The sequence below is a fragment of the Neomonachus schauinslandi genome, chromosome 4 (genome assembly GCF_002201575.2).
Source record: "Neomonachus schauinslandi chromosome 4, ASM220157v2, whole genome shotgun sequence".
Lineage (NCBI taxonomy): Eukaryota > Metazoa > Chordata > Mammalia > Carnivora > Phocidae > Neomonachus > Neomonachus schauinslandi.
The window spans coordinates 93,571,787-93,596,660 of NC_058406.1; the positions used below are offsets into that span (position 1 = coordinate 93,571,787).

Sequence of the window (24,874 nt, forward strand, 5' to 3'; positions counted from 1 at the left end):
AGAGTCCGACACTCAACTGACTGAGCCACCCAGGCACCCTGCTATTTAATTTTTAACACTATGAGCTCAATGTAATGCTACTATACACTCAACAGAATGCTGGGTACTTTTACACTTAATCCTCACAATATCATAATGTTTATTTTACCAGAGGCTCAGAGAAATTAACTTGCTCAAGAATATACTTTTTGTCCTTTTTAGGGTTAAAGAATTCTCCATGTGCTGCCCCGCCCCCCCCACAACACTTACTACACAGTCCTTTCCATTAGACTAGAAGCTGTGGGTGCCAGGAAAAAATTTTGTTCACTGTTCTCTCTATTCAGCAAATAAGCACATAGGTGTTAAAAAAAACACACCAAAATACTGTTTTCCTTATAACCTAGTGTTCACTGTCCGTCTTCTGCTCCTAGAATGTAAGATACATGGGAAGACCTACTGTGCTTTGCTCATGGTTGGATTCTCAAAGCCTAGAACAATGCTTGGGACATAGTTAAGAATCCAGTAAATACTTGCTGGTAAATAAATGAGAGCTGTGCAGACAAGCAAATTCTCCTTTTTGTGACGTCAGTGCATTTTTTTCTGATGCTGATTCCAGTAAGATAATGTTTAAGTCTACAACACTGTGATGTGGGTAAGTGCTGAATGCTCTGGCTGAGTTAAACATTCACTTGCAGCAAAATGATGATCTGAGAGGGAACCACAGGAATGCTGTCCCCAAGAGCACGGTCTCCAGGAAGGGGGCACCGCAGGCTGACACAGGTGGCCCATGGACTCATGCCCCACAGCTCTGGTCCAGACCAGCAAAATCATGACTTGAGACCACTGTGCTCTTGAGTTCCATGTCTCATCCTCCACCCTTACACCACATGCAACTCTTAAAGAAGCAGGAGAAAATAACCTGCTTGTAATAATCATCAGCTTCATTTTCTTAGGAGTCATGTTTCTTGCCAGAACCCTTCTAGATCAACTGTACTTTTTTTCCCCTGTGTAAACCAGTATTATATGCTACATTAAATATTTTCTTTTAGTGTAAAAGTTACCATCACATTAAGAAAATTTGGAATGTGGAAAAATATAGAAAAAATCACGTCTAATTTTACCAGTCACAAAGTGATAAGTCTATCTGTATATGTTCTTTCCCCTGCCATGCATGTGTATATATGCATGTGTATATATGCATGTGTGTGTATGTGTACATATACATAGGAACTTGCATCATGGTAGTTTGTGTTCTTTTTTTTATATAAAGATTTTATTTATTTGTAGAGAGAGACAGCGAGAGCACAAGCAAGGGGAGTGGCAGGCAGAGGAAGCAGGCTCCCCGCTGAGCAGGGAGCCCGATGTGGGGCTCCATCCCAGGACCCTGGGATCATGACCTCAGCCAAATGCAGGCACTTAACCAACTGAGCCACCCAGGTGCCCCCTGTGTTTTGCCTTTCTGTTTAACATCGTGCCATGTTTATACCACAAGGCCATAATAACCATTCATTTAAATAATTACTGATATACACTTTAGGATTAAAGACAGACATTTTTCTTATATAAATTCCAAATCTGGAATTCTTAGAAAGATGTGAACTCATGGCACTTGACACACATCATGAAATTGCTGTCAATGTTAGTTAAATACCAATTTATTTGGCCACTAAGTGATAATTTATAATTTAAATCATGTTATCACTACATTATCAACGTAGTACAAAAAAATTAAGACCTCAAGTCTTCAATTTGCATTTAAGATCACTGCTGAGACAGACAACTTTAATCATGACTGGTTACTAGTTATATTTCTTCTTTTAGAATCATCACAAATATTGAGAGGAAATGTTTATCTGCTTTTAGTTGGGCCTCTCTTCCTTGGAGATGGTGTACTGTTAGAGCATCAGGAGCAAGGGTTTTGGGACTCACATCCCTCTTGTGAGCAAGAGCTGGGCATGTATGCCCCAACCTCATAAATTGTTCATTTCATCCATTCATTTACCAAAGAAAGACCATTACATTTATAAGAATAAAAGGAGGATCTGATCAAAAGGAGAATTTGATAATTTAGCTAATATTCTTTATTTATTTTTTATTTTTCAAGTAGGCTCTACACCCAACGTGGGGCTTGAACTCAAACCCTGAGATGGAGAGTTGCACGCTCTTTTGACTGAACCAGCCAGGCGCCCCAAATTTAGCTAATATTATCTTTAAAAGTCACTTCCAAACTATCCTAAGTAATGATCCATCTTGGGAATTAGAAGAGCAATTTTTTCCTCAAGTATTAATTTTGATTTTTTTTTTATAGTCAGGTATTTACATTCGTGAAGCCCTTATTTAACATAAGCTCTCACATATCAACTAACCTTCCTGATAACCCTGGGGGGGGAGGTGGTACTAATTATTATTAACACCTTACAGAAGAAAAAAACCTGATGCTTATGGAGGCTCGGTAACTTGGCTGAGGTCACACAGCCTCAGTTTGAACTCAGGCAGCTTATATGGTTAAGCAAGCAGCAGGCTGCAATTCCACGGCTAGCTATCCCAGTCTCCTCTAGGCAAGTCAGGGTAAAAGTTAGCAAAACGAAGTAAATCCAATGCTGTTCAGCTTAAGATAACCTACACATACACATGGGTACTCTTCCCAATCACTGTTATTTGAATGATTTTGTCACTATGGCCCAGACTGGATGGGGGGAAAAAGGGGAGACTGAATCTAAAATGCTAAAGCTAGAACACACTTCAGAAGTGATGTACTTGAAACCCTCTAAATGCTTCTACCCTCTGAAGTAACTTGGCTTAATTGCTCAGATCTGGGCAAGCCAAGCAAGTTTGGGCTGTCGCTTCCTGTCAAGAACTGAAAGAATTTTCATATTGACACAAGTCTGTCATTAACCTCTTTCTTCGTGTCTTCTAGGCAAATGCCTGACCTGATTATTAAGACAACCCATGTCGCAAAGGTGGAAATTTACTGTTCACCTTTCCTCATCTTTCCAAGCAAAACAGGGAGAGGGGGTGCATACCTGATATTAGGTTTGTTATACTATGAACCATTTGCTAGGTAAAACCCAGACATGTAGGTTTTTCATACAAACCGATACCCAATTTATCATTCTGAAATTCAATACAGTCAAACACTGACTCGTACAAAAATATTAAATGGCTTTTAACAATTTTTTTTCCTTTTTAAAATACAGGATTAATATTGACATATGTATCTATGATACAAACATAAACTAAATTCAGACAACCCAAGAATTCAGAGGATTAGTCATCTGCGTGATTAAATCAGGGATAAAACACCTCTGAATTTTCCATAATTTGTTTTTACCATCATGCTTTCCTGAATATTTTGTAGAAATTATTCATTTATGATGACTAGTTAAGATAATTTAAATTCTCCACAGACTGGAGTATAGCACACTAATTAATACAGTCTTGTCACCATGATCTTCTGCCATTGACCAACCCATCAGTTTCTTAATTTTCCAGCTTTGGCTGGGGAGCCTGTTTCAGAGTATGCTCCTAAACACTGCCAAGCCTTTTTAGGCCCTACAACTACTTAAGAGCTGTATATGTTCTCTCTGTGACTTATGGAAGGTGTGGGACAGAAAACAAAGATAGGTGCTCTTCACATACATTTATGTTTCCAAAGCAGCCTGTGAATTGGAAGAAAACAGTCCTCACATGGAGTAAAGGACAATACACTGGATCAGAAAGCCCAGCTGCTTCCTGGTGTTGAACACAACCTACAACACAAAGAGAATTCACTGACTGATAACAAAGAATAGATGGCACAGAGTAGGCCTATACTGGGTTTTAGTGTTGGCTGTTACCAAAACTAATCTTGAATAAATACTTTAATCCTGCCTCTTCAGAGGGAAAAAGTCAGGGTTGCACTGGGCAATAAAAGGTTTAATTCCAGCTTTGAAACAGTTTTTAACCTTTCACTAACAAGATTCAACTATTGAACAAAGACTAAGCAGGGTCTTAGGTATGGATGTAGCTCAACAATTGGGATGGAGTGATGGGGTTCAGGACAAGGCTGTCCCAAAATGTGCCACTTTGGCATGTGGAGTATTTGAGCTGAAGGCAGCCAATGCCTAACAGACTGAAGAAGAACTTTTTACCTCACCTGTAATTGCCTAAAAGAATTTAGATAGGGAGCCTGTACCAGGAAGAGCGGTATTACCTTTTTTTTTTTAAACACAAGACTTCTCTGCATGGCATGGTTTACCAAACATTTGCTCTTCCCATCTTCTTGTAAATTGTCTTTATTCCTTTTGAAGCCGCAGACCCTACCCACCCCTCCTTAGCTTTGGATGGCTTGTAAGTCTCAGTTGCCTGATTGTTTTTGACCCTCTCGTGTCTATGTGAAGTTCCCGTTATGTATGAAATTAAATTTTTCTCATATCTTATCTGTCTTATGTCAATTTAATTATTAGGCCATCCAAAGAACCTAGAAAGAAGGGTAAGGTTTTCCTCCCTTACAGGAGAAAATAATCCTGTACTACTCTACCCCTTTCCCATTTCCTTTACTTATATTACCTCATGGACAGTGATCCTCATTTTTATGGAAGGGGAAAGGAGGCACAAAGAGATTATGGACTCGGGTCGATGGAAAACAGCAGAGTCCCAACTGGAGCCAAGCCTGCCAACAATCACAGCAGGCTTCTCCCCTCAAATTCCTTCTCCATCTGCCATGACACTCAGGCATTGAAAGGGAATTTTCATTGTGTTCTTAGGGTTAGCTGCTTTGGATGCTTTCAGAGAGGTAATTTCAAAATTCCCCTCTTCCTTGCCTTAAAGAAAAGGAGGAAAGAAGAAAAGTAAAAATAAGCCATATACACAGCTCCCACAGCACACAAGCTGAATGATTTAATATTAGCAAGGGCCAAATTGGATCTTGATAATGAAAATGAAGACAGTAATATTTTCTCAAGAAAATAAACATTTGGAGGGAGAAGCATTTCTTAAAAAAAAGAAAAAAAAAGTTTATTTGGAAAAGCCAGCCTCTTACACAAAAGGTTTTGTACCTATACTTCACTGTGTCAATTACAATGATATTTTTTAATGCACTGAATATAATTTATTGAGTGTCTATCATTATCTTCTTGTGCATTTTAGAAGATATTAGGTTAAAAAATATTTACAGATTTCATTCTGGTCCGTCCTTCCTCCCTATCCTTATACTAAACTCATTTCTCTACTTTTCAAGTAAGTAAAAAGGGTCACAATACTTTAGTTTTGTGTGGAGTAGTAAGAATGTGTCCAATAATTATAAGCAAAACATAATTTTTTTCAGGCCTCAGAAAAAGAAAAGGAGCAACTTCCCTCCCAATCTTATTCTTACTGGTTTGCCTGAGGCCAAATCACTCTGGCTTTCTTTTATTAGCAAACATTAAAAAAAAACAAACAAGCACACAAAGATTAAATATCTCACACACAGCTCTAAGCTAGACACAGATATAAATGGAACCACTATGAATCAATGGGGGAAAATTCCAGGAAAATGAACAACAAAAAAATTCTAAGTCTCACAGTTTAACTGAGGTTTTGGTAAAACTGAAGCTGAATTCAGCTGCTGTTTGAAATATCTGTCTACATTTAATTAGATGTGTTGTATTTACTAAGGAGGTACAAATATATACTTTTGCATATTTTAAAATTAACTTTTATAGTGAAAAATACTAAGTAATTTCAAAGGGGGCAATGGTCTATAACCACTCAAAATTTGTCTTTGAAAAGGGAAAATAGTAATTTAATGAAATAAATTCTCAAGCACTAATAATATTAGCATCCCAAGAAAAGATTCCAGAGGGGTGCTGATGAGTACGATGTGTCTAGAACGGCCAAGATGTTTCCAAAGTTTTATGCCTTAAATTTCCTAAATATATAGCTTATCAGGCACTATGCCAGGCAACTACTGATGCAAGGAAAATATTTTAGTCAGGATTTTATAAAATCCCAACTTCTAACCAGTATTTCTATTCATAAATCTTCCAGTGGTGATGCCTGACAGTATATTACAAATAACAATGAAGCAAGATTAATTTTAAATTTTAGATTTGTCTGAAACAAGTTAGTTGTTATTTTTCCTTATAACATAACACTTAAAATAGATGAATTCAGCAGAATGGTTTAAAAAGTTAAGGCTCCCTAAAGAGTTCTAAAGACTAAAACTTAAGGCACATATTAAAATCTTCTGGACACTGTTAAAAGCTAGGATTTAAACAAACAAACAAAAAAAAAAAAACCCCCACACTACGTCCTTCTCTCATTCTTTGCCAACCACTCCCTCCCCAAAGGTATGGCATTTTTAATTCAGGCTGCTGGTAAGGAGTGAAAACAAAACTTCCATCACTGAACACCTGGTACAATTCCCACACACATGTCCACTATTGGCATTGAGCACCACTGCTGGATTACAGGCCAGTAGATATTTTTAGGGATCTTGGGTCACAGCTGCTTGATTGACCCTTGCGCCCCAAAGGTTTAGACTGGACTCTCCTCCTCTTTGGGACTTCCTTCTGTGTCTTTCTGCTCTGCAGATTCTGCTGCATATTCTTTTGGCTTCTCAGCAGCATCCACACTGGTCTCCTCCTCTTTACTTTCCTTTTTCTGCTGCTTCTCTGCTTTCTGCTCTTTTGCCACGAGTTGATAATTGATGCCCATGCCAATGAAGAGATAGATGCCTGCTATAATGAGGATCACACCACATGCCCAGTAGGTGTATTTGTAGTCTCCATAGATGTCATTCAGACGACCTAAAGATACCCAAAACAAAGTTATGTGGACAAAAGTAACCAAGTATACCTTCCCCAAAGAGAGCTGAAGGATCCACTCAGAAAGAAGATGTCAACCAATCCTCAAAGAGCCCACAAATGACAGATTCATCTAAAAAGGAACTGTTAACAATGATCTCATCTTTTATGATGTCACATTTGATTTTAGATGGCCTTGCATATCCCATTACTTTTGCACCTTGAAAGTAATGAAATCTTGGCCAATTGGAATGGGGAAAGACCCAGAGATCACCTAGAATCAAGTCTCTCCCTTCACAATGGAAAAATTTGTTGCTCAAAAGAGGTGTAGGAGTCTTGCCCCAGGCCCCAGAGCTAATTGCAGTCCCCGGCCAATGCTCTTTTGCTGACATCAGCATTCCCAAAAAGCGGCCCTGGGGACACTTGTCGAAGCTACAGAATTAACTAACAGCAACACCTTTCCACCATCTTAAGTGCTTAGCCCTCACGACAGGCAGCATCTGTCATCACGCTCACTGTCTACAAAGTCAGACTTCAGAAAAGGCACATCCTAGGCTCCTCCAGTGAAGAGTCACCACGTGCATTAGCATATTAAAGGTTCTGCAAGGTCCTCTAGTAGAGCAATCTATCAAACTTGGTGTTCCCCAAATGTTTTTGGCCATGAAATCCTCACGATAGTAGAATTTATTAGCATCTCACAAATTGGCATGTTAAGGAATAAACTCTGGAAAACCCTACTCTATACCTCAGAGAAGGACTGAATATAACCAATTCAAACAGGATTCCATGTGCTTTTCTAACTCAGGGCACTGGCCATCCAGCCAAACTTACTGAGCCTACGCATGCACCAGGCACTGGGCTGCTGGCCGTGAGGATAAGGGAGAGCAGAGGAGAAAACCTCCACAGTTCAGTGGACAAGAGAAATGTTAATCAAATAATTACACAAACCGTGACAAGGAGGGTTTGCAAGCAGAAAATCGGGAGTTGGCAGCAGCAAGCAGGGTCAGGAAGGCTTCTCTCAAAGTGTAAATGAAGCAGAGACCTAGAGGGGGATGGGAGTTATCCAGGAGGAAGGGATGGCAGAAGGCTGTGGCCAGGGAACAGCAAGTGCAAAGGCAGGTGGGAGGAAGCAGGGTGTGAGAGGGAAGGAGGAAGGGCGGGGCTGCTGGAGCAGAGAGAACAAAAGGTGAGTGACAGGAAATGAGGCTGGAGACATTGGTGGCCAGGCTGGGAGGCGCCTTGAAGGCCACATTAGGGAATCTGATCTCCACCCTGAGAACAATGGGAAGCAACTGGAAAGATCTAATCAGCTGGGCTATCAGGTTTGCATTTGCACAGATAAATTTTGCCTGCAGAGTAGAAAAGATTGAAGGCCGGATAGAATGGATATGGGTAGACCCGCCAGGAGGCTCGTGGATGGAGCAGCCCAGATGGGAGACAGGAGCTGTGGACAAGTTGGTGGTGTGATGGAAAAGTGGGCCCATTAGAAAGAGATTTAGGAGATGAAAACTGACAAGACTTGGCAATCACTGGATATGGGGAGGAAGAGAACAATATCAAAAGATAGCTGTAGGACTTCTTTTATGTATCCTCACTCACTAGCCAAATCATACTTTTAAGAAGTATACATCTAAAAGGAGGGCCAAATTATATTTTCACTAATGTTATCTAATGAGCTATTAATTTAAAAAATGAAGTATTTAATAACCTTAGGAAACAGTTCCCAAATTATATACTCACTTACTAGCCATATGATATAAGGCAAATTATTTAACCTTTCAAAGTTTCTATTTCTTATGAAGTAGGAACTATGACAGTCCTATTTCATAGGCTTGTGAGATATACGAGGATATAGAAAATGGTTAGAACAGTCCCTGGTAAACCATGAGCTTACATGGTAGCTATTATCAGCGGTGGAGTTGTATTTTACATGTTTTTCTACAACAAGCACGTAAGTTTTTGTTGTTGTTGTTGCTGTTGTTTGCTTTTTAATTTTTTTTATTATTATGTTATGTTAGTCACCATACATTACATCATTAGTTTTTGATGTAGTGTTCCATGATTCATTGTTTGCGTATAACACCCAGAAGCACGTAAGTTTTTTGAAGAGAAAACATAATTCAAAAATGAATGCCATTTGTAAAAATATTTGATTCACCTTTCAGGTTGTTGGTTCAGTGTAATCAATTCTGTAAGAATCTGAGCAATTATGCTGTGCCCAGCACTGTGCCAACACTGAGGCTACAGAAATGAGAAATACTTTCTGCCACCAAGCAGCTTACTAATCTTGGCTTTCTATCACCTTTTCCATCTTCTATGCCTGTTTCATGTTAACAGAACCAAAGAGGTAGTAAGGCATACTATACCTAAAAGTGGTGGCCCCAGGAGGACAGGACAGCATTCCACAATGGTCACCAATCCCACGGCGCTGGAGAACCTCTGGGGTCCAACGAGGTCCATCAGTGTTTCAAACAACACTGAGCTGAGCCACCCAAATGCAAATCCAAAGAATCCCGCATAGACACAGAACCCAATATAGCTGGAGGATAAAGGTGCTAGCAGATGACACACTCCGTTTGCAACAACAGAAGCCGCAAAAAAAATACTGAACTCGAGGTCTTATCCACTTGGTGTTGGCTACAAGTCCCATAGATGGTCTGGCTACCATGTCAACAAAAGCCAGAATGGAAAGAAGGAAGGCAGACTTCTCACTAGAGTAATGTTGACTCTTGCCATAATTACTAAGAAAGACCAAAGGGGTAAACAGTCCAAAAAACATGAGCACGTTTCCGGACAGGTATAGCAAAAAGCCTCTGTGTGTGAACAGAGATAAGTCCAGGAATTTATTAATTGTTTGGAAGACTGATTGTTTCTCTTCTTTGCGGTTTCCTCCAATAAGATCTGTACTTGCATCACCTGCTCCCTTTTTCTCATCAGATTTTCCAGCTTCCTGAAGGGATTCTTTAGACCTATCTTTCCCTGCACTTGTTGGTGGGGGCCCTATTGGTCGCATCAGGGCTCCAGCTACACAGCAGTTTAGTAGGAGACCCCCAAGAATTAAGAAGCTCCCTCTCCAGCCAAAGATACCAAAGAAAGCCTGATTGAGAGGGGCCAGAGTGGAGAGGAACACAGGGCTGCCTGCCATGGCCAGTCCATTCGCCAACGGTCGCCTCTTGTAGAAATACTTGCCAATCATGGTCAGAGCAGGATTCAAGTTGAAGGCAAGCCCAAGACCTGGGGAGGAGGGAGAAAAAAAATCACATAAATGTCAGAAACATATCTGGAATTACATAACCAAACAAAGAAATTAAAATGAGAAGTATAAATAATACAAAGGAGATAAAAATCCTCACCACTACAGGACATACTGTATAGTGGTTTAAAGTATGGGATCTAGAACCAGACTACGTGGGTTCAAACCTCAGCATCACTATTTACTGGCTGGTAGTATCAGACACGTGCGTGTTTCCTCATATGTAAAAGGGGACAAAGCACTACTGTGAGTAAAACACTTAGAAGAGTGCCTGGCATGTAGTAAGCACTCAATAAATGTTATTTTTATGATTGTTGCTTATATTATTTGTCTAGTCTTACAGAATCACCCGAGGAGTCACTGTAACAATAGAAGATCATTAAGTAGATAGTTACAATTAGAGACAAAATTTTACAACAGAAAATGCAATACAAAATTATTCCTTTTACAATAGCTCCAAAAAGTAAAAAAATGTGCAATTTAGAATCACTACAATTATGTAACTTTCCTAAAGGGTTAGAGAATTAAAAAACCACACACACACACACACACACACACACACACAGAGTTTTTGGATAATAAAACACAGCATTATCAAGATGTCAGTACTCCCTAAATGAATGCATTAATTTAATGTGATTCCAATGAAATGTCAATGCATTTCATTTTGGAATAGGTAAAATGACTCTAAAACATAGAATACATGGGAGTCAACCAGAAATTTTTGGTGGTACTGGAGGAGTGGGACAAACATTAACAGATATTTAAATGGACTTCCAAAAGCTACAATCATTACAACAGTGTGGCTCTGACTCAGGTATAGGTAAACACTTATCAGTGAAAGTGGACAGAAAGTCCACGAACATACCTGATTTATATATATATATATGATTTAATATAAAATGATTTAACATAGATATGTGATTTAATGTAAAAGTGAAATTTTAAATTACTGTAGAATTTGTTCAATAAACAGTGCTAGTAAAAGTAAATATTCAAATAACTTCTAGATGCTCTCCCTGGCCCCCAATTGCTCCAACTCCCTGCTATTTATGTTTAAGCTATTCACAGAGGCTTAAACCAATACACCAGGGCAGATCACTCCCCTATTTCAGGCCTGCTAATGGCTTCCCATCCATAACCTTTACGTTGGCCCTTACCTCTCTTCCTCATCTCATACCAGACCATTCTCACCTGTGCCAATAAGCACACTCCCCTAAATTTTCACAAAGCTTGTTCCCTGTTGCTACTCAAATCTCTTGGTTAAGGTCATCTCTTCAGAGTGACCTACCTTTGTAGACTACCCAGTCCTTCCCTGTCAGAACATTTTATTTTGAGGCTTTGTATAGCATTATCACTACCTGATATTCTTCCTATTTCTTCATACATTTGTGAGTAGTATTGTCTGTTTCCTCCCATTAAAGAGTATGATTTAGCTCTAGTTGTTGCCCTGTTCCCAACAAAATCTAGAACATTGCTTGACATACACATGGTTGTTAATAAATATTTGAGGAACTAAAAGAGCAAATGAACAAACTGACTAACCATGTGGGAACAAAGAGAGTTTCATACTTCTTTCTTCTCATTTTATGTAATGTTTTCTTCCATTCAGAAATTTTAAATGTAAGAACTGGGGGGGGGAACATATGTTTAAAAGTAGGAAAATATAATAAATGGAAAGACATTCCATGCTCATGGAATGGAAGAACAAATATTGTTAAAATATCCATACTACTCAAAGCAATCTTTGGATCAAAGATTGGATCCAATCTTGATCCAACCAAAGATGGATCAAAGCAGATTAAATGCAATCCTTATCAAATTACCAACAGCATTTTTCACAGAACTAGAACAAATAACCCTAAAATTTGTATGAAACTACAAAAGATGCCCAAATAGCCAAAGCAATCTTGAAAAAAAAAAAAAAAAAAAGCGGAAGGAACAAAAATCCAAATTTCAAGTATATTACAAAACTGTAGTAATCAAAACAGTATGGTACAAGCACAAAAATAGGCACATAGATCAATGGAACAGAATGGAAAGCCCAGAAATAAACCCACGATTATATGGTCAATTAATCTTTGACAAAGGAGGCAAGAATATGCAGTGGGAAGAAGACAGTATCTTTAACAAATGGTGATGGGAAAACTGGACAGCTACATGCAAAAGAATGACACTGAACCACTTCTTACACCATATACAATCATAAACTCAAAATGGATTAAGGACCTAAATGTGAGACCTGAAACCATAAAAATTCTAGAAGAGAGCAGAGGCAGTAATTTCTCAGACATCAGCTGTAACATCTTTCTAGATATGTTTCCTGAGGCAAGAGAATCAAAAGTAAATATAAACTCTTGGGACTACATCAAAACAAAAACCTCCAGCACAGCAAAGGAAACAATCAACGAAACAAAAAGACAACGTACTGAATGGGAACAGATATTTGAAAATGACATATCTGATAAAGGGCTAGTAGCCAAAATAATAAAGAACTTATAACATATACACACACACACAAAACAAATAATCCAATTCAAAAATGGGCAGAAGACATTATAGATATTTCCCCAAAGAAGACATACAGATGGCCAACAGACACATGAAAAGATGCTCAACACCACTCATCACCATTAAAACTACAATGAGATATCACCTCACACTTGTCAGAATGGCTAAAATCAAAAGCTCAAGAAACAACAAATGTTGGGGAGGATGTGGAGAAAAAGGAACCCTCGTGCACTGTTGGTGGGAATGCAAACTGGTACAGCCACTGTGGAAAACAGTATGAAGGTTCCTCAAAAAACTAAAAATAGGATTACCATATGATCCAGTAATTCCACTACTGGATATTTGCCCAAAGAAGATGAAAACACCAATTCGAAGGGACATATGCACCCTGATGTGTACTGCAGCATTATTTACAATAGCCAAATTATGGAAGCAACCCAAGTATCCATTGACTGGTGAATGGATAAAGATGTGAGATATATATATATATATATATACACAAAGGAATATTATTTTTGTTAAGGATTTATTTATTTATTTGAGAGAGAGAGAGCGTGCACACATGCGTCCATGGGAGCGGGGGGGGGGGGGGGGGGGGGGGGGGGGGGGGGGGGGAGGGTGCAGAGGGAGAGGAAGAGAATCTCAAAAACACTGCTCACTGAAAACAGAGCCCGAGACAGGGCTCAATCCCAGGACCCTGAGATCATGGCCCAGGCTGAAACCAAGAGTCAGATGCTCAACCGCTCAACGGACTGAGGCCACCCAGGCGCCCCTATACAATGAAATATTATTTAGCCATAAAAAGAATGAAATCCTGCCATGGGCAACAACATGGATGGATCTAGAGAGTATAATGTTATGTTAAATAAGCCAAAGAATACAAATAGCATATGATTTCACTCGTGTGTAATTTAAGAAACAAAACAAATGAACCAAGGGGCAGGGGGGAGACAAACCAAAAACAAACAAACACAACAACAAAACCCCAGACTCTTAACTATAGAGAACAAGGGGAGAGGGGGGTGGGGCGATGGGTGAAATAGGTGAAGGAGATTAAGAATACATTTATCTTGGGGCGCCTGGGTGGCTCAGTCATTAAATGTCTGCCTTTGGCTCAGGTCATGATCCCAGGGTCCTGGGATTGAGCCCCGCATTGGGCTTCCTGCTCAGCGGGAAGCCTGCTTCCCCCTCTCCCACTCCCCCTGCTTGTGTTTCCTCTCTCGCTGTATCTATCTCTGTCAAATGAATAAATAAAATCTTTAAAAAAAAAAGAATATATTTATCTTGATGAGCACTTAGTAATATATGGAATTGTTGGAGCACTAGATTGTACACCTGAAACTAATGTAACACTATGCTAACTACACTGGAATTAAAACACAATTTAAAAAAAGTAGGCAAATATATTCATAATCTTAGAGTGTAGAACTTTGTAATAATGATATACAAGACAAAAATCATGAAGTATTCAGAGTTTTGAATACCTGAAATTGTAGATGAAGAGGGAAAAAAGTGGAATAAGACTAAATTAAAAAACTTTCTTCCAAACAAAATTCAACAGAAAAAAATTAATTGGGAACAGATATTTGGGGGGACGGGGAATAGGAAGTTACTGTTTTTTTTTTTTTTTTTTAAGATTTCATTTATTCATTTGAGAGAGAGAATGAGAGAGAGAGAGCATGAGAGGGGGGGAGGGTCAGAGGGAGAAGCAGACTCCCTGCTGAGCAGGGAGCCCGATGCGGGACTCGATCCCGGGACTCCAGGATCATGACCTGAGCCGAAGGCAGTCGCTCAACCAACTGAGCCACCCAGGCGCCCCAGGAAGTTACTGTTTAATGGGGACAGGGTTTCAGTTCTGTAAGATGAAACAGTTCTGAAAATGGATGGTGGAAATGGTTGCATAAGAATGTGAATGTACTTAATACCACTGAACTGAATACTTAAAAGATGGTTAGGAATGTAAATTTTGTATGTATTTTACCATAATTAAATGTAAAAAAATTTTGGAAAAATAACTGTCTTTTTTTTAAAGATTTTATTTATTTTGAGAGAAAGGGAGTGTGAGAGAGAGAGAGAGAGCATGAGCAGGGGGGAGGGGCAGGGGGAGAGGGAGAAGCAGACTCCCTGCTGAGCAGAGAGCCTGACATGGGGCTCAATCCCAGGACCCTCAGATCATGACCCGAGCCGAAGACAGACACTTAACCTGAGCCACCCAGGCACCCCAAAATAACTGTCTTATGCAAAGGGATAATAATTTAACCTGTAAAGTTATTACACATTATTTTTAAATAGGTACATAAAAGCAGTCAATAAGCATTTTGTACAAAGACAATAAACAAAAAACCCCAAATATATAGCCACAAACATATTAAAAACATTTACTTTCCTAATAGAGATTTAAATTAAAATCAGGAAATACTGTTCACCTGTTAAATGATTCACCTGGCAATAATTAAAAAGGATAATATCCCACTGTTGTCAAGGCTGTATGCCCTCTCACATTATGGTGAGCATGATCTTTTTGGCAATTTAGCTCATATGTATCTTTAAAACACACAGCAGTTCCACTTTTACGAAATTATCCTAAGAAAATATTCATGTTCACGAAGGATTATCAACACAGTACTGTTTACTAATAGTAAGAAAATGTAAAAAATAAAAAACAAAACCCTAAATATTGAACAATTAACTAAGAGACTGGTCAAATAAAATTATGGTACGTATCGGGGTGCATAGCTGGCTCAGTCAGTAGAGCATAAGACTCCTGATCTCGGGGTTGTGAGTTCAAGCCCCATATGTGTCATACAGCTTACTAAAAAAATTATTGTACATATCTATTCAATGGAATAACAGATTAAAAATCTTGTAGTATTTAATGACATGGAAAGATGTTCATGGTATCCTGTTAAGTGAAAAACTGGTTACAAAATATTATCTGATCATTTTTTGTATTAAAAAAGGTTTTATCTTTGTGCACAGGAAAAAGTATGGAAAGATATACATCAAAATGTTAATAGTCATATTCTCTGGATTGTGAAATTATGAATAATCTCTATTATACTCATCAGCAGTTCATTATTTTAATTTGGCTATCAAAAAAGGAGGGAGGAATTACTAAGTGGGTCTTCTATCCCTCAGAAATGTATTTGGACATTCTGCCAGATAATTCCTGCTTTATATTCTATACTCTCTCCTGCTCCAGTAGAAGCCTATTCCCTGTGCGAAGAAGAGGTAATGAGAAAGAGTAATAACCAAAGATCACCCTTGCAAGAAGTTGCCTAACACATTTTATCTACCACCACTGACTATTCTTAGGACAAGGGATGCAATCATCTCTTTCATTAATCATTCATTCAACAATGAACACCCTCTGCATAACAGGAATTTCTTTAGAAGTTTGCTTTTCTAGTACCCTTTAATGTATCTATAGCTCTTCAAAATGATAATCAAGTAATTTCTATAAGGTAGGAATTTCACTCAAAAGATCTGAAAGATGAATGTTAAATGAATACCAAATAGCCAGCAATAAATTAATGCTTGAAAATGAATCAACAGTAACTTACCTCCAATGACTCCAACACACAAGTAAAGTTCCTGAACAGTATTACAGAAAGAAGCCGCAATCAAGCCACAGCCTGACAAGCAGCCACCAGCAATCATGATTGGACGACTGCCATATTTATTCACCAGGATACTGCTGATAGGACCTAGGAGAGAACCAGAAATTTAGTAACACAGAGGAAAGGAACCAACTCCCTCATATCTACACAAGGCATTGATGCTAAATGACAAGTCCTTTAAAATAGATAAAAACAAAGACAATGGTAAGAATATTGGTTTCTACATTTATTTCATACTCAAAGGTGTATTGGAAAATAAAGATGCTAAAAAACATCATTGTGTATCTCATCTATAAATATTGGATGGAATTTTACTAAAATATAAGACTGGTTCTCTCCTTGATCTTCCTCTTATAAGGCAGAACTGGCTGAGAACACCTTGGTAATGGATGTTGATAGGCTTGTTGATGATCTAGGATATGATAAACATACTTAGTAAGTTTGCTCTGTTTTAATTTTTGGACAGGCACTCTGATATGATGATATTAGAGCATTATTTACACATTATCATAAATGTAGTTTGTGTCATATTTTTTAAAAAGAAAAAAACCCTGAAAAATACATAATTATTTTTCCAAGTTTAAGTAGCTTTGCAATTAGGAAATCTAAATTGAGGGCACCTGGGTGGCTCAGTCGTTAAGCATCTGCCTTTGGCTCAGGTCAAGATCCCAGGGTCCTGGGATCGAGCCCCGCATGGGGTTCCCTGCTCCGCGGGAAGCCTGCTTCTCCCTCTCCCACTCCCCCTGTTTGTGTTCCCTCTCTTGCTGTGTCTCTGTCAAATAAATAAATAAAATCTTAAAAATAAATAAATAAATAAAAGCCGCAACACAACTCTTAAGTAGACTAACATTATTTTCTGATTATACTGAATGATATTCATTGCATTTTATTTCTTTATAAAAGAATATACCTCTGTCTGTACTTCATGGATATGGACTTGGGGGAATGACAACTTTGTTTACATGACACCATACCTTATCTGCCTGGTTAAGGTAGAGGACTGCAAACAGAGAGGATCACTGCAATGCATCAGTAGGGAAGGGCACACAAGGAAATGACCTGAGGTTTGAACTTTGCAAAGTCACAAACCTACCAAGAACCAAGTTTCAAATCCAGCCCATTTTCTCCCTATTACATTGTACTCCATATTTTTGGAACTAAGCTATTAGCAGAAGACATAAAAATTGTGTTTTTCTTCTATTAGCACAGTAAATTCTGACATTATGTTCATTCTATAATTAGTTCCTTAGAAGACGTAAGTCTATTTTTTAAAAATATGGAATGTACGTATTCAGAATATATTATTGGTTATATGTTGACATATTCTATTTCCATAAACACTATGGAAAATTCTGCAGTTACATATGTTCTAGTACTATACTCAAAGCTGCAGTATGATTCAATTAAAAGGTCAGCTCTGACCCCAGGGAACCCAAATTTAAATTATGGTGTACGTAAGCATGCAAGAAGGAATCAAACCTTTTTTTCTTCTTTTTAAAGATTTATTTGAGAGAGAGAGAGCACAAGCAGGGGGAGTGGCAGCGGGAGAGGGAGAGGAAGAAGCAGCCTCCCCATTGAGCAGGGAACCAGACTCGGGGCTTGATCCCAGGACCCCAGGATCACGACCTGAGCTGAAGGCAGCCGCCTAACAGACCGAGCCACCCAGGTGCCCCAGAATCAAACCTTTTGATATCCTAGTATTTCGGAGGACTAAGTCTCTTTAAGGCTGGATCAAGAACTGGTTGCCAGGAGAGATTTCAGGCCCAACCAAGGATATGTATAAAGAAGTTTTCATTGACTTCCTAAGTCACTTCAGGAAAATACTAGACCACGGCTGGTTTGGAAATAATTTGAATTTACAGCTTGTGTAAGATGAAAGAATTAAATACTGAAAGAGTATTCATGAAATATTTTCATATAAATTGGTCATGAAATAGATTTTGTATAGTCAGAATTACAAAGATCAAAATATTGCCACACTATTGACTCGTGAAGAATACTGGAACATCTGCAATATTAAACCAGGAATGTTAAAGACATTAGTGTGAAACTGAAAATATGCAAATTTACACTTTCCTGTTTTAAAAAAAAAAAAAAACTAGGAAAACTCAAATAAAAAAAGAGTAGGCAACTAAAATCTCCTCCCCTAAAAATATACTTACACTCCAACAAGCATCAGTACGTATCTCTGAACCAAAGTACTAAAAAAAAAAAAAAAAAAAATACTAAACCACTGGTAGTTCAAAACATATTAGTGTTGAGGGTGTGGCCCAAATACATTAAGTTAAAGAATTGTGGCAGTTGAAAAACTGATAATTCCTAGGGGATATACCACTTTGGAGCCAATCAAAACAAAATAACCCATTTAGTAAAAATTCTGCCACAAGGCTCTCGATAGGCAATTTGTCTTTCAGAGTTATTTCAGGAAGGATGGCCCCAATTAGCTATCATTAAAAATAGAGAGGGGTACAGTTCATAGGCCTATTATAACACAAATTCAGAGAAATGTGCTAGTTATCTCTGGGTGAGGACAAAGAAGGAACTGTTTTCCCAGAAGAAACTGTCATGTGCCATTAGTACAACTGACATCACTTACTTTTGATGCAAAATGCAAGTGGCTCTCAAGCTCTTGCGCAGCTCCAAACTGCAACATGTGAACCCCTGGTTTATAGTCAGCTTAAAGATACCCTGAGCACCTGGAGTACGTCTGGATAATATTTATACCAATTTCTTCAAGCCATCATAGTCAAAACCTGATTAGAAAATCCTGGCAGATAGAGTTCAAAGCTTCCAAAACTACTGGCTCTCAGAAACTAGATAATAATCCAAAGTCCCTTTTGATTTCTCTGAATTTATAAAAAGAAAATAAGTACTACAATTTAGCACTTATGTTCTCTAAAAGTACTTAATAGACAAAACAGGCATACCGTCAAAATTCAAAAGGCATAAAATAAAAAGATAGAGTGGAAAAACATAAGTCCTCCCAGTCACCTAATTCACCTCTCCCTAAGGCAACCAGGTTACCTGTTTTTTCTGTGCAATGAAATTATATATTTAGTTAAATTATGACTTCAACTATTTATTCTTGTTTCATGAGTTTATGTTATTGTCTCAATAGGATTATAAGCTCCCCAAAGGCAGGTATCAGGATCAAGTGTTCTCTATCACTCACAATATCTAATCTAGTGTGAAATATGTGCACAGGGCTTAATATTTGTTGACTCTGCCACCAGGTTACTGGAATTCCAAGAATTCAAATTCTAAGGTTTTACAGTTGAAATATAGAATCTTTATATTGGCTATTAAGGAGCTACATGTGAAAATAATGAGATACTAAACTGCCACCAAAAAGTAGTATTAACAGAGGTGAAAGTTTGGCTAACTAAGCAACATGAGGCACTGTCAATCTCAGTAAATAAGCACACTTGGATTTAGAATCTCTCACTAAGCAACTATATATTTTAAGTATTATGGAAGGTTTTGACTTTTACATGTTACATTGTGATTTGTTGTTCCAAGGTGAAATGAATAGTATTTTATTTTATTATTTATTTTACAAATTTTTATTTTATTTTATTTTATTTATTTTTATTATGTTAGTCACCATACAGTACATCATTAGTTTTTGATGTGGTGTTCCATGATTCATTATTTGCGTATAACACCCAGTGTGCATTACAACACGTGCCCTCCTTAATACCCATCACCGGGATAACCCATCCTCCCACCCCCCTCCCTTCTGAAACCCTCAGATTGTTTCCCGGAGTCCACAGTCTCTCATGGTTCATCTCCCGCTCTGATTCCCCCACCCCCCGCCCCGCTTCAGTTTTTCCTTCCTTCCCCTAATGTCCTCCATGCTATTCCTTATGTTCTACATATGAGTGAAACCATATGATAATTGTCTTTCTCAGCTTGACTTATTTCACTTAGCATAATCTCCTCCAGTTCCATCCATGTTGATGTAAAAGTTGGGTATTGATCCTTTCTGATGGCTGAGTAATATTCCATTGTATATATGAACCACATCTTCTTTATCCATTCATCCATTGAAGGGCATCTCGGCTCCTTCCCCAATTTGGCTATAGTGGACATTGCTGCTATGAACATTGGGGTGCATGTGCCCCTTCTTTTTCACTACATCTGTTATCTTTGGGGTAAATACCCAGTATGTAATTGCTGGGTCATAGGGTAGCTGTATTTTTAACTTTTTGAGGAAACTCCATACTGTTTTCCAAAGTGGCTGCACCAATGAACAGTATTTTAAATGATGTTAAGTAAGCAACTTACTCTCCATATTTCCTTTAAACATGTCAAGGAAAACAGCAGGGAAAAAAAATGATGAAACTTAAGTTTAAGGTTCAGCTGAAATGCTTTTAGGGGGAATAACATCACAAGGAAGAAGAGGAAGATTTTTTTCAATTCTTTAATTCTAACACCATGCAAAGATTTTACCTGAGACTTTGAACTATGTTATTCAGGTGAGCCTGATTTACTTTAATTCTCCCAATATCAATTTAAGAAAAGTCTTTATTTGTGGGATGCCTGGGTGGCTCAGTTGGTTAAGCATCTGCCTTCAGCCCAGATCATGATCCCAGAGTCCTAGGATCGAGTCCCACATCAGGCTCCTTGCTCAGGGGGGAGCCTGCTGCTCCCTCTGCTTGTGCACGCGCGCTCTCTCTCTCTCTGACAAATAAATAAATAAAATTTTTAAAAAAAGAAGAAGAATCTTTGTGTTTACATCTTAAGAGTCTAGCAGAGAGCAGTAAGAAAAATCAGCTGTGCACATATCATTTTTCTGAGAGCTTTTTAATGATACGGAGTTGGACCAAATCACAGGCCCTCACAGTTTCTCATTTCTGTTCAGAATATTACAGTGGAACAAACAGATCAAGAGTGGTCATGGTTGGGGGGCCTGGGTGGCTCAGTCGTTAAGCGTCTGCCTTCGGCTCCCAGGGTCCTGGGATCGAGCCCCACATAGGGCTCTCTGCTCAGCAGGAAGCCTGCTTCTCCCTCTCCCACTCCCCCTGCTTGGGTTCCCTCTCTCACTGTCTCTGTCAAATAAATAAATAAAATCTTAAAAAAAAAAAAAAAGAGTGGTCATGGTTAATAGGAATGAAAAAATGTGACTAAAACAGCAGGCCTTGGGGGTACTTACCTCCACCATACATGACAGCCAACATGATTGAGGATATCCATGACACTTCACTGGTGGTGGCATTGAATATGCCTTCAATTTCTTTGAAGAACACAGTAATGGATTTGGGAAATGCGTAAGAGAAGCCGATGGAAATGAAAGCTCCAACTACTACTGCCCACCCCCAGCCTCCATCCGGGGGAGTGTATCCAATTGGACCTCCAACTACTGGTGGCATTTTAAGTGTAGATGATTTCCAAAATGCAGTTCAAATCCAAGTATCTGAAGGATATAAAATTAAAATACCATGTCAGTAATAAAGCACTTCCACCCTTTATAGCCAGCTCTCAAGTAACTGAATTGTTTCCCAGTATTACCTTTCCAATAGAGATGATCTTCTAAGGACATTATCAGAAAAAGTCTTAGAGCCATGGTATTGCCCATAGTAGCTTAAAGGAAAACAGCTCCATACCATTTAAGGAACCATAACTGACATAAATCCTGTTCAATACATATAGCCTTTGTATTTCAAATAAGCCTACTTGTTTCAGCAGTTAGTATAATTCCTCAAATTACTATGAGTAACTAACTGCCTCATTTGACTTATCTGCTTGCAAAATTCACGTAACACATGCCATATGCAAGTTTCAGGCTTAAACACAGGCTTTATAAGTTTTCCCCCTTTCCCAAAATTTATTCTCCCATACTACTTTCTTTTTACTTTCTCTTATTTATATGTTGACAAAATATTAGGAAGTGGGCACCCGAGTCACTAGATACGTAGCAATTTACAAAACAGATAATTCTGAACATACAAGAATTTCATTTAGTGGGCTGGAAATTCTCTCAGAAAAGTTTCCTTTTATCGATCTAATTGCTTTGATTCAAGGTATTTTTTTGCATTATACAAAAGAAGGCCCTAAACAACAGCTAGTCAATATAGTTAAACTCACAAATTCAACTATGATGTCAAAAGATGGTACTTCAAATAAAAAACTGCCCCTTTTTCTTGAAGTCATCTAGTACTAATGAACAGCATGACGAGAAAATGCAACTTCCTGTTAAATTATGAATAGATGATAGAGTGAGTGTGTGATGGTAGGCTTGCCTGTTTTCTCATGAAGGTCTCCTTTAATTTATTTGAAGCTAACTTCTACCTTATATTATAACTCATCCTGCAACACTATGTTAGTATGTCCATTTCAAATTATCTCCACTCAGATTTATTACAGCAATAAATACTGGTCACAGAGGACAAGTTCACTCTTTGCTACATTCTTTAGTCTAAAATACAAATCCTAGCTTATAGTATAGTAGTAGTATAGTAGTCAACTGGTAAATACTGTTTCTTCCAACCCATTTGGAATTTCAACCCACTTCAAATATGATTTAAGACAATGAATCTTGCAGGGATAGGAAAAAAATAGCCTACAGGGGAAGTTTCCCTAAAAGCAACAGTATAGGTTTCATCACTTCTACTCAAACATGTATGTACTAGAGGTTCTAGCCTCTACTGTGTGCAGCAAGAAAAAAGAAATAAAAGGTATAAAGACTAGAAAGGAAGAAGTTGTCTTTATTCACAGATGACATAACTGTCTATGTAGGCAATGCTAAAGAATATTTAAAAAAAGGTACATGAACTAAAAGTGAAATTTAACTAGGTTTCAGGATGTAACAGTAATAAACAGAAATCTTTTTTTTTTTTTAAAGATTTTATGTATTTATTTGAGAGAGAGAGCACATGAGATGGGGGAGGGTCAGAGGGAGAAGCAGACACCCTGCTGAACAGGCAGCCTGAGGAGGGACTTGATCCCGGGACTCCAGGATCATGACCTGAGCCGAAGGCAGTCGCTTAACCAACTGAGCCACCCAGGCGCCCCAGAAATCATCTGTCTTTATATATAAACCAGCAATTAGAATTTGCAATTTTAAATAATACCATTTACAACAGCATCAAAAAACTATTGAATAGGAATACATCTGGCAAATAATGTATAAGATGTATACACTGAAAACTACAAGATACTACTAAGAAATTAAAAAACAAAAGACAATCCATTCTCATGGTTTGAAAGACTCAATATTTAAATTAGGTAAATACTTCTAATGTCACATAACAGCACATTTATTAAAAAGTGTATAAATTGGATTTCAAGCTACAGACTGGGAGAAAATAAATACAAAACATATCCAACAGAAGACATGTCCAAAACATAAAAAGATCTTCTATGAATCATTAGTAAAGACAACTCAATTAAAAATGGACAAAAGAAATGGACAGATAATTTATCAAAGAAGATACATGGATGACAAAGAAGTACATGAAAAAATGCTCAAAATTGTTAGCCATTTGTGAAACGCAAATTGTAATCAAGAGATACTAATACATATCTACTAGAATGGCTAAAATTAAGACTGATAATACCAAGAGTTGCTGAGGATTTCATGAAGCCAACAGAATGCTGTTGCTGATGGTAAAGCAAAATGGTACAGCCAGGTCGGAAAACATTTTGGCAGTTTCTTAAGAAGTTAAACATACAAACATATGACCTCACCATTACATCCCTAGGTATTATCCAAGAGAAATGAAAACATACATCTTCACAAAGACTTATATGAGAATTCTCTAATAGCTTTATTCATAATAGCCCCAAACTGAAAACAACCCAAATGTCCATCAACAAGTGAATGGAAAAATCATGGTATAGCCATATATTGGAATGATAAACATGAACAAACTAACGATGCATGCAAGAACATGGATGAATCATAAAAACTTTATGTTAAGTGAAAAAAGACAGGACATAAAAATATTCTGTATGGTTACATTTATATCAAGTTTTAGAAAAGACCAAATTCTAGTAACAGAAAACAGATCAGGGGGTTGGAGAGAAGAGGTTGACTGCAAAGTGGCCTGAGAGAACGTCTCTGGGTCATGGAAATGCTCTGTTATGATTGTAGCAGTAGTAACCCATCAAATTGCATTTACTATATGTAAATAATACCTCAGGGGCACCTGGGTGGCTCAGTTGGTTAAGTGTCTGCCTTCAGCTCAGGTTATGATCCCAGGGTCCTGCGATCAAGCCCCATTTGTCGGGCTTCCTGCTCAGCAAGGGCCTGCTTCTCCCTGTCCCTCTGCCGCTCCCCTGCTTGTGCTCTCTTACTCTTGCTCTCTCAAATAAAAATCTTAAAAAAATGCCTCAATAGAATTGATCAAAAAAAATAGTTCAAAGACAGTGACAAGGAGGATAAAATCTGTTCAGTGGCATGTGGAGACAATACAGAAGCAAAAGGTAATGGCAGGCAAATTCTCTCTCTTGGCTATCTGGTGGTTAAAGAAAGAAGAGAAAAAGGAAGAAGACAAGGAAGAGGAGACGATGCTCTCTTCTGAGAATTCACAACTACAGGACTGGGTGAGCTTGTGCTTGGCAGGTCAATGTCTGTGGGAAACCTCTGTTGTTCTTTTAGAGATATATTATGTTTGACTTTACTAGCAAAGATTTCCCACAGACAAAGCCCTGCCAAACATAAGATGACAATCTAAAACTTCCTATCTTTCTTTCTATCTATCTATCTATCTATCTATCTATCTATCTATCTATCTATCTATCTA

At 38.1% G+C, this 24,874-nt stretch overlaps 1 protein-coding gene across 1 annotated transcript in view; it reads right to left on the reverse strand.

The window, feature by feature from the left end:
• Window positions 1–4,841: 4,841 nt before the first annotated feature.
• SLC16A1 (solute carrier family 16 member 1) overlaps window positions 4,842–24,874 on the reverse strand; it is a 47,451-nt gene continuing 27,418 nt past the window's right edge. Inside the window, 5 exon segments of the mRNA XM_021690326.2 lie at window positions 4,842–6,746; window positions 9,110–9,344; window positions 9,346–9,977; window positions 16,071–16,214; window positions 21,283–21,543. Of these exon segments, the coding sequence (XP_021546001.1) occupies window positions 6,475–6,746; window positions 9,110–9,344; window positions 9,346–9,977; window positions 16,071–16,214; window positions 21,283–21,499 (1,500 nt within the window). The 5' untranslated portion in view covers window positions 21,500–21,543 and the 3' untranslated portion in view covers window positions 4,842–6,474.